A 13,852-nucleotide genomic window follows, 5' to 3' on the forward strand; every position below is an offset into this window, starting at 1 on the left:
CGTGAAGTATGAGAGAAAAAAAGAAAGGCATAGATTTGAAAAGAAATGCCCGAGCTTTCGGACGAAATACGCAGACACATTCCACGCGACGGCACGAGAGAATCCCGAACGATGCAAACGTGTGCATGCACGCGTGTATAGTTTGGGCCAAAAGGCATTCGAGACATTAGCGTTTGGGGGAAGGCAGGGGAGGTAATTGCATTGAATGCGTGGCTTCCAATGCCAAGTGTCCGATAGTTTATAGTCCTCGTGCATTGCAGCGCGATTTCGCTTTGGTTTGAACATTTGCTCGTGCGAGCATCTAGCCAGCGGAGGGAGCGGAGGGGGTCTCTTTGTTTCGTTGCTACTAAGAAGTTGTGTGTGCGCATAGAGTATCATTTCTACCGTATTTAGATGCAAATGGTATAAACGAGAAATTCCTATATAGCCGAGCTTTACGTGTCTAGTTACAACAGTTTGAAATTGTAGTTCGAGTGATATTCGTTTTGTTTTTAATTTATGAAGAAGACGTGATATAAAGTTTATCGGTAAAGCATATAAGTACGTGATGGTATATTCGGTCAAATAATAATATCTAATAGATTGTACTGTTTTTTTATCCAAATATGTATTTACGATTGTAAGTAAATGAATATTTTTCTTTTGTATGGTCATTAAACAACAGTTTTTATAAATTTGCTAATCATTTGGAACGTGAAAGAGTCAACTCAAACGAATATAATCATTATATGAATAATGCTGCAATAGTCTTGCAGTTTCTTCAGACCAAATCAACGAAACGTTATCCATGTAAAGATTATATAAGTGTTTGTGGAAATTATCTCTCAGCTTTGGAAAAATTATTTAAACTTATACGATAACAAATGTACGTTACTTAGTTAATGAATTTGCGTCTCATGATTCGCATTAGACATTGTATCGCTATTGATGAAAATCCCACGTGAAATGGCTAACATTGATCAACGCGCCTAAAAGTCATAGCATTCACAAAATCAATATTTCAGTAAAACAAAGTCGACCCTTCGAGGAGAATGCGATTATGAATGCCCTCTGATTCCTCACTGTTACAATAAACCAAGATGCCATGAGGTCAGGCGACCCCGCCCACTTCATTACGAAAGTGCCAACAGCAGGCAATCCAAAGCTTAATTCACATCAGATGCGCATAACAGCAACAGAAGCGGCAGCGGTACAGCTCGAATCATCCCAATGAAAGCTATGAGCTTGCTAGCGGCAGGCACTTGTCGGTCGAGCGAATACGAATGCTATGCCTAAATTTAACTCTCTCTCTCTCTCTCTCTCTCTCGTGAACGTCGCGCCCGGAATACTGGAATAATCTGCTTTTCACTTGCACGTCTGCACTTTTGGCCGTTGATCTTGGATGCTGGACAACAATAATGCCTCGCTCAGTTTTCATTTTCGACTTCGCTACGATGAAGTAAACCATATTCTGGCGAAAAAGTATGCCTTATTTTTTTGGGTTGATTGAGTTTTGCCATGAGATAGATTTCACTCTTTGTTTATATTATTATTATCATTATCATTATTATTATTATATCTCATTTACTATTAAACCCTTCGTTGGATTATATCTCATATCCACGAAAAATCATAACGAGATCGGCTGTTTAACTTATAATCTAGCAATCTAAACAACAATTTTGTTATATTCCAATAAATTTTTGCTATCTTTAAAATTGTTCTTTTGATTGTTTATTATCGATAGGATTTTTATTCAGTAAATCCAATTAATGAAAATTTTGGTTAGTATAAAAATAGCTATTTCATTGAAATCATCAATATTTATAATTGTTCTAACTCTTGCAATACACCGTGCTAATAAAAACTAAAAAGAAATTGACAATCAATCGTAATCACAATCCATTCGTTGAAAACTTAATTCAAATCGCTTTACAATGCTGCCAAACTCACCAATCAGGGCGTTCGCTGGTATAGGGGTTAGTAATTGAATAGCGATTTTGATTTGAAACTCTGGCATGGCATTTGGCATATCGGATGTACACCATGTAGGAGAGAAGAGCAAAGCTGCTGAGGCCATGTGTCAATCGGCATATACATATAGCGACCCAATGAAATTGCCCCCGCTACATAATTCAGCGAGAGCCCCGTCAATATTGTACTCCCGAAACTTCTTTTTTTAATCAAAAATTGCTTTTAGTCTTAATTTATAATATTTAAAAATTATACTTACATATGTAATCTCCGCATAACAAGTAATCGTATTATATTATTTTCCAATAAAAAACTTTTTCCATAGAAAAATGAAATGCAACCTTTTTATTACCTTGGAAGATGTATTTATTCAACTCCATAAGCCAGACAGACAATTCCAATCGGATGATGTCTTTTTATACCACAGTAATATGTAAAACATTAATTTAATTAAACAGTTTTCAGAGAACTACAAGGAAAATCTTACCTGCAATATTTCCCGAAATGATGAACTGGCATTTTAAAAGAGGCAAATACATTCTATCCAACATGCGCCTATAAAGATTAAATTGTCTGAACTTTTCATTGTTAGCTAAACGTTAGTTTTTTTTATTTCACAAAATTTCTAAAACAAAATGGCCAGTATAAATTTTATTATACTGCATTATATGAATTATCCCTATGCACCTTTTTGATAAATCTGCCATGAATTTCGGTTACATATGTCTAGAGAGGCTGTTTTCAAATTAAGTTCCTTGATGCATGTATTTGATAACATAGAAATTTTTGTTTGAATTTAACATTTGAAACGTTAACTTGAACTTTATAAGGAAACAAAAACGCGATTTCCATCGTCGTTTTTAATAGTAAAATTATCATGCTTTTGAATTTGATGCTCAAAAGTCACAATTAATGTACAAGTAGGATTAACAATACAACAGACAACTTATTGTTCCATGAGGTACTAATTGAAGCTGTGGTGCGCTCAGACGCACAAAAGATTTTGCTGAATCGTCACACAACTGCGTCTCCCTAAAGGATTGACGGCAAAAGGGCCATAAGGTCCGAATTCGGGTATGGTAACTCCATTGTCGGTCACTTTCTACTACGATGCTGTAATTTTCCACGCTACTCTTTCTGTTCCTCAAGAACGATCCAACTCTCTCACACTGGTACATATACACAGACATCCAAATTCCAGTTTCACAATATGTTATTTCGAAGATATAAGAAAATCTGTTTTGTATGTTTTTGAAATGAAGACTACTCCTTACTAAAAAATTTTGATACAGTAGATCATTCTTGCTACAACTCTTAGATTAATGCAATAATATAATTTAAAAATATTAATTTTTAATCGGTGATTCGTTTGAGAGCTGCACTCACCCTCTATTGGAAAATTAGGAACTACCTTAACTTGTGAAGTAAGTCACAATACTCTGGACAATAGACTACTACAATGTAATAAATAGCAACAGATTTCTGATTTAATGAAAAATATATAATAAATAAAATAAATTTCATTGCTACAAATGAATTGATGAAAGAAATTTTGGTTTAGCGAAAAAAGGTTCCAGAAGTACAATATTATGGGCATGAGCACATCAGCTCAAAAGCTGTCTATAAAGAAAGCACAGCTATATTTAATACAACTCTTCCTGCTGGTATACTGCAGGTGATGGGCCAAATCAAGCATTGATATCAGCGCTTATTTTGCAAGTGAAAGAGATTGAGAGAGACACGACACCGCCGTACTGCCCATACTCGGACAGCGAATGTAATTACAGAACTGTTCGGTACTATCTTTGTTAAAGGCTAATAGGGGATACACGATTGGATTATCAGGCAGCTTTCGGGGATGTATGCGTTTTCTAAGAGGCTGTAGAGTTTTAATTGAAATTACGCATGCTTGATCATAGAGGGATGAAATGCATTACAATTGTTTACAAAAGTTTTCTTAGCGATGACATTTATATTAGTTTCTTTTATTAAAGAAAATAAATCTCATCACCAAAAGAGCAGAGACAGTGTAGTTGGCAAATGCATGTAAAAAGTTCAATAATTACGTTAAACTTCATTTGACCAATATTCAATACTACAAGAAATAATATTGCATTAACAGTATAGTGAAGATATATTATATGTAAAAGTGCCATACACGAAAAAGTTTAATAAACTGAGTAATAACATTTCATCATCAAATAAAATTAAGAAATCATATTATCAATTACAGCAACTTTTGAAAGATGAATCTCAGCAACTAGCCTAATTTTTTTGTGTTAATGCAATCAAAGATACTATTGAAACATTCGTTATAATATGTGCATTTATGTCATTTAAAATTTGAAATAAAATTGAAAAAGTAAATGGCATCTAAATACTTAGCTAGAGTTCAAATAATTTATTCAATTGACACAGCCACATGTCTTTTTATTTGGGTTACTTAAAAGACGTGTAAAAAATCGTATTTTATCATGATAATTAGAAAAGTCTAGTTTTTTTAATTAAAAAATATTTCGACAATCCGTGCACGAGAACTCGAAAGCAAGTGTGCTTCGAACCACGTCTCGCACATATTGTATCGAATAATCAAGTTGGATACATGTGCGCGAGAAAGTAATTTTGTCCTCATGTGGCCTCTTCATCCTCGCTTTGTTCGGGCGTAAACTTCTTGCATTAGTATCGAAAAGAATTGTACTCATTTCTAGAACGATTACGAAAGAGTTCAATTTTTAATTCAATTTTGAGTTTCAATTGTTGTTATACTAAATTGAATGTCTTGATTCAGTTTGGACTCTCAATGTATCAATTTGATAACGAAATGTGAGTAAGGTTTTCGTAGTGTTTAAGTATTTTTAGCAAGTATAAATTATACGTAGCATCATGATTTGATTCAGCTCCTTCCTTTTCTATCGGAAAGATGAAAGCACCGTTATATAGGATAAAGCAGTTTTCATAATCTATGAAAAGTAAATAATGTTAATATTTGAACTTTTCTGTTAAAAATTAAAAAAAAAATCAAAAGGTTTATAGAATATTTGAGGTACCGCTAAGTATGTTTCCATGCCCATAGTCATCAGTCCGCCAGCTGTTAACATAGCAGGTTGCGTACATCGAAGCATGAAAAATTTCAGTAATATTTTGGTTCTTCTGGAACCTTTATACCATTCGTTATAGTAACTAAAATAAGAACAAAATTATTTTTCGCAATAATTATAATGTTATTCAAGTCTTTTTTTTCTCTTACGAATCTGAGAAAAGATCGGCACTGTAGTCGATTATCTTTTGTCCCGCTAAACATAGATAGAAAAGATGCATTGCCAATCCCAGATAAACCATTACCCATCTAATCAACTGTACAGTCTCATTCGCATTCATGATTATCTGGAAAAGGTGTAACATGAAACGAGTTAAAAATATCATATATTGACAAATTCATGATATAATATAATTATCTTACCATTATACATATCAAAGGGATGATGATAAGATTACATATCATTATTATAATAAAACAGGAAGAATACGCAGTTTCTAAAGTTATTGCAAATCTGTTTAAATAAAGTAACTAATATCAGTAAAATCTATGACTTGATTCGAGAATATTGTTTCCTATACCTTAAGCTAACTTGGTATAATTTAATCGTTTCTACCATCAGGTGATAGGAAACCTCATCATCTCCATTCTCGTCGCAACTTAAACCATTGGGACGTTGCAAGCGATATCTAAAATGAAAATGATCTCATCGAAAAATAAAATACATATTTGAATTATATTATCACAAGTCTTGAAATCTATATATTTTACATAAAAAATTAGTAAACTCGAATTGAGTTTTAACCTTTTAAGGACGGGGATTTTTACGTTAAAATTTGACTTTTTTTTGCACAATATTTGTGCATAAAATGAAAGAATATGTCACGTGGAGTGCCTGACAAAATTGGTGGTCGATATATCGACCAGTCCCGTCCTTAAAAGGTTAATAAAAGATATCTAAAATAATATATCGATGTATTAGATTATAAGCTACATTCTAATTTATCTCTAATATTATTTTCAATAACATTAAATGAAAATTTATAAATCTCTTGTTCAAAATTGAACCCAACTTAATTGCTATTTAATTAAAACAGTTGATTATTAAGTGAAATTCTTACTTGACAATAGTAAACAATCCCACACAATGTTCTACACAAACTGCAAATAAAGTATCCACCACTACGACAATCAAAGCGGTTACAGCTGTAGTTGCAAGATCCCAGGAATAACATTTCCAATAGTGATCTGATCTGTCTACTAAAAATTCAGCATTCGTTAAATGTAAAAGGGGTAACGGTTCTGCCGATGGTCTCAGCTTATTTATGACTACTGGTGTCAAAGGTAGAAATACAAATAATATAGTGCAACCAAACATGTATACTGAAAATTTGATAATTTTTAATAATTAAATTTTCTTTTAAATTCATTTTCAAAACGCGTCTTCTTTTTTGAAAATTAAAATACTTGACTTACAGAAGTAACCAATCGTAAGTTTTCTACCTCTTTCAGAATACTTTTTTAAAATATTTATTTCTTCTTCGTCGCGTATTGATTGCCAATTGATAACTACACCATTCAGCATTAATTTTATCTAAAAGAATTATATTTGTTTGCAATAATAAAACTTTTTACATTGAAGGATAATACCGCTAATTTCATACTTTTTCTTCAGTTATAAACACCGTAATTAGTTTTAATAAAACTACAAGGATGAACACAGCAAGACATCCATGTTCCATAAATCTATCAATATTCGATCGGTGAACCATCATACCTATGGCCTAAAAATATAACAATAGTTTTAATTATATTTAATCAGAAAGTAAATTAAAAACTGACATAACCACCCTGCCGTAGTATTTTTTCAATGATCATTATCAATAACACTTTCAATATATTCATGTCTTTAAAAATAAAGTTTTTAACCAAGTCACTGTAAATGTGAATCATCTCATAGTTTGAAAAAAAATGTAAATACGTAAAAAAATAAAAACTGAATTTTTTGATAGTGCCAATCGTAATTATCGTTCACAAAAAAATCTTTTCTTTTATATTCGATAAATTTAATTCTTATTATCGCCTTATCTTTATTGTTAAATGCATTATTATATACACGGGTAGTTAAAATTACGTACTCTACGTAAAATTCAAGAAAAAATTTAAAATACTTACGTGTGGTATAACAAATAGAATCATCGCAATGAAAGGCCACATTCTGATCAGATACTTCTTTTTTTTACAGTCAAACGGCCAAATTCCAAGCATTTTACAAAACGTTTTGTTATAGATAAAGTAGGAGCTATCATATATATCCATGTTTGAAAGGAAAATTTGATTAATTTTTTTATCGACTATTGTACAACTTCTCGGTAAAAGCATATTACTATGACTATACCTTTTTTCTTACGAGTCGTCTAGAGGTCGGATTTACATAGCGAATTATTAAGTACATCTTATTACCTTGAAGTAAAAGAAAATGTCATTATTGCAGAATGAACAGGGCCAGTCGGTATTCAAAAGTGAACATTGGAAGTTTTCTTTGTTGGCCTGTGAAAGCAATTTTAATAAAGATATCATAAAACTTTTTTTTCACCTTAAAGCACTCTGAATAAATTTAAATTTTCTTAGCTATAAGTTTTAAAATCAAGTGTCCTCCCAAAATAAACACCGTGCATGTACTCATATTTGTATCACTGTAATAATGAAAGATATTTAGCTACAAAATTACTTTTTTCATAAAAAAATCGTTTACAAAATTCAAAAAATAGCTCCGACACATGAAAAAATAAGTTTATTAAAAAAAATGTCCCATTAATTTTACAGTATAGATTCTAATGAAGAAAATGAGTCATTTAAAAGTGGTTTTATTGGGCGTATTGAGAATTGGAAAAATATAGCTAATAAAATGGAAACCTATTCTAGATAACTTCTAAGAAAGGCGAAAGAAGTTCTATCACGATATTTTTGAACAGTTTTCATGCTCCACCAAAGAAAAAGTTCGATGTTGCTCACTTTTAAAGATCAATTGGAGCTTTATTAGATATAATACTTTATATCAAGTCTAGATCATTTTTCCTAATCGCTAAGCAAGAAATTTGAAAGAAAAGGAGAGATACATATTTTGATTTGGTTAACTAACGAAACTAACCAATGTAAAGTACAATTGTCGAATTACAGTGCAACTAGCAAGACCACAAATTTACCATTCTCGTGACAAGAACGAAGTTACGTAGGCAAACCGCTGTAGTCTTTATTCAACTCTCGACACTCTCGGGAGTATCGAGTTTTAATGCAATTCTCCTCGTTAACCAAGTGATAATATAGTTTTCGCCTGTCTCTTCGCTGTAACGTAATATTCGTTGGCGCGCGCCTTATATTTTTTTGCTTGCAATTTAGTTATAACCACAGTGACGGTTTGATAGCAATTTTAAACGTCGTTTGGCAGGTGATTCAATGATACGATATTGTTGCGAATTTGATCTCAGTTTGCTAGTATTCGATCCAACGTATGTGTCTTTAAAAATCAATATAAAATATTTTTTTATCCGTACGCAACATCGTCATCAAATGACACATTAATTACGAAATTGCAAATTACGAGAAAAGCAAATCTACATTATTTTTATAAATTATAAGTAAACTTAAAAGCTCGCGGCGCGCATATATAAGAATCGAAATATTCTAAAAGTAGTTAAAAACACCAATCTTTATCGTTTCTTTTTCATCCTCTTCCAAATTTTCAAGTTCCAACAAAGTAAATGACGATGCGGCGAGAAGTATGGAACTTATTACACGCACCAATGGACGGGAAAATGTGTCGGTTTTTTGGATAGTTCCTGAGAGATTGTTTGTCCTTGTCTCGGGAGGGATGAGAAATTGGACGAGGGCTTGATAAGACTCTTTTGTCGTGATAAGATCCTAGGGTTTGATAATGGAATTTTTAATCCTACGTGGTATTTGTTTGGTGATTGGAGGGAAAACGCGAAATGACATTTTTTCCATCTCGGAGAATGATATCGTTATGCTGGGGCAATAATAAATTTTATTTTTTTTTATATATGCCGAATACTATGTTTATCCGCAAGCTGGAAATAGAAATTTAGTATAACTATGTAATTTGTAATTATAAAAAAGTGTTACACGAGTCGAATCGAAAACCGTTATACATGAAACTGAACACATGTATAACTGAGTTTTACCGAAAAATAGCGAAACTTTTGCGGAGTCGCTACTCGTATCAGCAGGCAAACCTTGCAGCATTCCCCATGAAAGTTCCCCGGCCAAAACATTCCCATTCAAACTGTTCGGCTCCCTGCGCAAAAGAAAAGATAGCCGCCACTATCGCGAGAGAATAACTTTCGGCCGTAAATCCCCTCCTCCTCCTCCGAAAATCTCCATAAAAGCTTCGCGCAGCAATAAAAAGCTTAGGATCAGCGGAAGCTAATTGCGCTGACAAAAGCGGGGGGATTTTTTTGCACGGGTAAAGCCGATAATTAGTCTTCAGACGAAATTGATTACCTTGCGCGCGTTCGCGGCTTCGTTAATGCAGGCGAGGCATGCGTGGACTAATGGATTTCGGATTAGAAGAGCGGCCTGCTGATCTTCAGCCTATCAACGCCTGCACAATGAAGCTTTGTGCTCGCGAGTGTTAAGCTCTTTGAGGTTTCAAGATTAATGGGACATGGCTGCGGTTTGAAGGTGTGTTTTTACACCTGATGATTCTAGAGGGCTGCGTTAATTGCCTTTACAGCAGGAGATTTTTCAAATTGTACGTTTCGTAACAAAAAAATATACTGTAATTTAAAACACAATATTTGAAATTGAAATGTTCTTTATTGTGTTAGTATATTTGTATGATTCACCGCTAGATTGCGTAGAGATTTTAGATTTCATTATTGTGAATAAACAATGTATAACATATATCATTTTGCACGGAGAAACATTTCTTAATAAATTAAAGTAACATCATTTCGATTTATGTTATGAATAATTAATGCAGAGAAACTTTTAAATACTGAATGCCATCAGCATTAATTATATTTCTATAAGTTAGTTTTTTAACTTTAATATAACTATTTTTAAATAATACATTGTCTTCACATCGTTCGAACTAAGTTTCTACGCGTGAATCTTTTAGTTACAAAAAACCTCTTAAAAGAAACGCGTATCGACAGGTCAAGCTTTAACTGATTTTGTTAATTAAAAACAACATAAAAAATTCTGCTGCAATCTATACCTTCTGCCTAATAACAATAATAATACTTCGTAATTAAGACCCAATTTCATTACATCGTCAAAACTCTTAAAACAACGAAAAACAACTAGACTCACTTCATAACTTAGTAAAGTCAACTAGAAACCAATCAAACAGCCATTCAAATTGCACTCGACGGTGAACATATATTTTTCTTTTATTCAGGGGCCAAACTTCGTCGTCGTCGATGTATGTGTGTGCGTGTGTGTGTCTGTGTGTGAATGCCTTAACGAACTCCATCGTGCAGTTGAATGCTCTGCACTGCGAGGCAAATTCTCGATCCTGGTAGGATTTATCCGTTGGTGAAACAATCAAGCGGGTTACCGCCTCGTGCCCCACACTCTGTCAATGATCGGCAGTTTTTGTTCGAGTGGGATTCAGCGACGGAGAATGTATGCTTCGCGTGCGGCAATTGTACGAGGCATCGTCATCGGCAATCCATCACGTTCGCGTGTCGATGTAATAATATTTCGTACGCCGTTCCGTTCGTCCCACCTGCGAACCTCTTATTTCCATTGAATGTATATGATTACGCGCTGTTAAGAATTACCGCACGTGGGAATTAATAGCTAAAGCCAACCCCGGCACACGCCGCCACGCATTTGCATATTGTTCGCCCAGCCGATAGCTTACAGGCGTAATGTAAAGGTTGTAGGTGGATCTGTACTCGTTATTTTTGATTTGTGGCGATGTTATGCTGGTTGTTTCATTTTCGTGGAACTATTGATCGTTAGGAGTAGAACGCACGGTGCTGAACCTATTGCTAAACGAATAGTGGATTTATAAATTAATCGTTGCTGTTTGAGTTATAGGCGCATTCAAACTGAATCAGTGTTCAAGTTGAATGTCTTTTCATCGAAAGCTCAAAGGTATTGGACTGTTCTTATACGAACCATTTTACAATTAGAATACGTTTTAGTTTGTTCATGTAATTTCATTCACCTCTCATTCACCTCTCCCGACAAATTCATGCACAAAAGTCTACATCGAAGAACGGACAAAGAAGCGTCAGATTAATTCAATAGTCGACTTTCCTCCTCCGAGACAATTAACATTACACGACCCCCATTATCCGCTCACTTTCTCTATAGACTTTTGATTTCAATTCTCTTTTTTCAGTTCACCCGCTACGATAGATTTGAATTTCCACGTTCGTTTCGTACACTCTTCTAACTCTTTTCAATCTCAAATAGTCATTCATTGAAGAGCAATGTCATATTCCAACCTTGCATGTACGAGTAAATTTTCCCAAACAAATGCACTTTTCGGTTGCACTTCAGAATTGCAAAACATTTTTTCAATCCTATTGCTTTGAAATAAGTTTTCTCTTGTTATTTAGCTATGACTATATCATTTAGGCCATTATAAAGAAAATTGAATATTGTAACATTGACGTAAAACAAAATACAATTTTCAAATTCATGTATTACTCGGCTTCTTGTATAAGTTTAGACAAGATTTTAAACTGCCACTATATAGAATGTATAGCGTATTTTAAAAATAATATTGAGTTGTCCTGGGATCTGGGATTTCAAATAAGTCAATGTCTACGCTATATTAGTCGTTTTGATTGACCGACGCACGATATGATTTTATTTGTTCAACATAAATAAGGGATACCAAAGATTATATTATTGCAAAATTATTATATGCTTTCGATGTATTTTTCTATGTAGAATCCGATGGTAGTAAGCCTACTTTACAAATGTTAGAAACGAATATCCACTAAAAAATCATTGACATAACCGGTTTTTTACTTGTGAATTTTCTATGATTTTTCGCTGAATAATGCTATGTAGCTGTAGAATTTTCAGATCAATATAATTTTTTAAATATAAAGTCTAATTTGTTAGATTAAACATGGTGTGTATTCTTTTTTTCTGTAATATAAGATTTAAAAAAATTAACTTCAATAAGTTAGCGCACTTTAAATACTGTGTATAAATATCTTGGTTCCTACTCTTGTTAATTGGAAACTTAATCTTGCTACGATATGTCAAATGCTTTCGGGTCACACTTCATAGAATAATAATATTGAAAAATTAAGTGCGTGCAGCCAGTGCATTTGGTAAGAGCACTATTTGAACATTCGAGAGAAACGGAGTTAAATTAATATTTTTTTAAGTGGAATTGTTAATACGGAAAATGCATCGATGTTATGTGAAAGTAGAATTTTTTCTTCTGGTAACATAACTACTTGCTCGCGCAATCCAAGTTTACGACCTGGTAACAAAGGTAAAGAAGTAGGTATGAAAACTAATAATTGCTCGAAGACTTAAGCGAAATTGCTGAATTATTCTTTGACAATTCCATTATCGTCGAGACAGGCAATTAGAAAAGTTAGTTGGAAATTGACCGATAGAGCCTTCATGGCTTACGCCACCAATGAAAACAGCCAAGAATTAAGCCGACCAAACAATGCGTTTTAAACTTGTGAGTGTAAAGCAGGACTGTATATTTATCAAGATAAAATGAATTAAAAAATTGAATGAATGCCTTGCCAGTCATAACCTGATGAAAATATGAACTTTACTGAAAAAAAATATTATTTCGTGTTACAGCATAGTCAATGAAAGAGAGAAAATCATTTTAAGTTTGTGCTGTCATAATAAATACTTATTATTTATACTTGCTTGCCTTTAGTGAATGATGCTGTTGCAATGATTATAGGATTTACAGTCAAATTTCTGCTTGGTATCTCACTTTTGAATTTCAGTAATAAAATTATACAGCCTTATTTGCCTACTAATGAAAATTTAGCATTCATCGAATTCAGCTTTATCTATCACAATACAACTACGAATAAACACCAGCCGCGAGTGTACGAATTATCGTATGATATCGCCAGAGTCATTTTGAATTTTCAACTAACGAGACAATTTTTTTACGGTGGCGTGGTATTCCCGGGGCTCATAAATACTGTTTGATACGTACACATTTCACGTGCAACGAATATGCTTTGGGCGATTTTATTGATTTCACGTATAGTAACGCTAATTACGTAATGGATAAATTTTTATCTGGAATCAGAATTATCTTACTAGTTCATACCTCGTTAGAGTTTTCTGAATGACTTGGTGATTTTTATACGTTAACCACGAAAAGGTTGTAGATTTATTTTCCACATACCGATTATAAATCTTCAGAATAAAGAATTCGAGCGTCGAGAAGTCAGCAAGTAAACTCTCAACAACTGCACTTTTCTCCCTCCTCGCCTGCTGTTGGCCCTTTTATACGCGAGTTTAAACGACTAATTAAAGAACATCGTACGAGAGCGAGGGCGCGATAAAACGTGATGAGTGCGTCGCGTCCCTTGGTACTTTAACTTGGCGATGGCGCCTGTGGACGGGGCGACCCGTCATGCTCGAAAGTGCACAACGTTGCTGCCGTACAGTGGCCTGTCGTAACGAGACAATTGTATTTTTCTTTTGTTTTCTTTCCGAATTGAAACTGTTTGCTTTGCTGTCGTGCGTGTAATTTCGCTGCTGCTGGCGATAGAGGGAGAGAGGACAACTCTCTAGACACTTGCCGCAGCAGCTGCGGAATTCAATGCAATTTTCGGCCGAGCGTAGCTGTTTTCGTGAAAATTTCAAAAAACGAATTGC

At 33.8% G+C, this 13,852-nt stretch overlaps 2 protein-coding genes across 3 annotated transcripts in view; one reads left to right on the top strand and one right to left on the bottom strand.

The window, feature by feature from the left end:
* Positions 1-13,852, top strand: part of LOC131674214 (guanine nucleotide-releasing factor 2) — a 41,770-nt gene that overhangs the window by 10,495 nt on the left and 17,423 nt on the right. The gene's annotated exons all lie outside the window — the stretch shown is intronic.
* LOC131674204 (uncharacterized) lies at positions 4,715-7,309 on the bottom strand. The gene is made up of 9 exons (XM_058952720.1): positions 7,166-7,309; positions 6,655-6,774; positions 6,467-6,584; positions 6,112-6,373; positions 5,572-5,679; positions 5,414-5,504; positions 5,201-5,337; positions 5,001-5,133; positions 4,715-4,913 (listed from the first exon to the last, which is right to left on the bottom strand). Exons 1-9 carry the CDS (start codon positions 7,307-7,309, stop codon positions 4,863-4,865), a joined length of 1,164 nt encoding a protein of 387 aa, XP_058808703.1. The 3' UTR covers positions 4,715-4,862.

Source organism: Phymastichus coffea, unplaced genomic scaffold (assembly GCF_024137745.1).
Source record: "Phymastichus coffea isolate CEN01 unplaced genomic scaffold, Cenicafe_Pcof_1.1 PCOF00219, whole genome shotgun sequence".
Lineage (NCBI taxonomy): Eukaryota > Metazoa > Arthropoda > Insecta > Hymenoptera > Eulophidae > Phymastichus > Phymastichus coffea.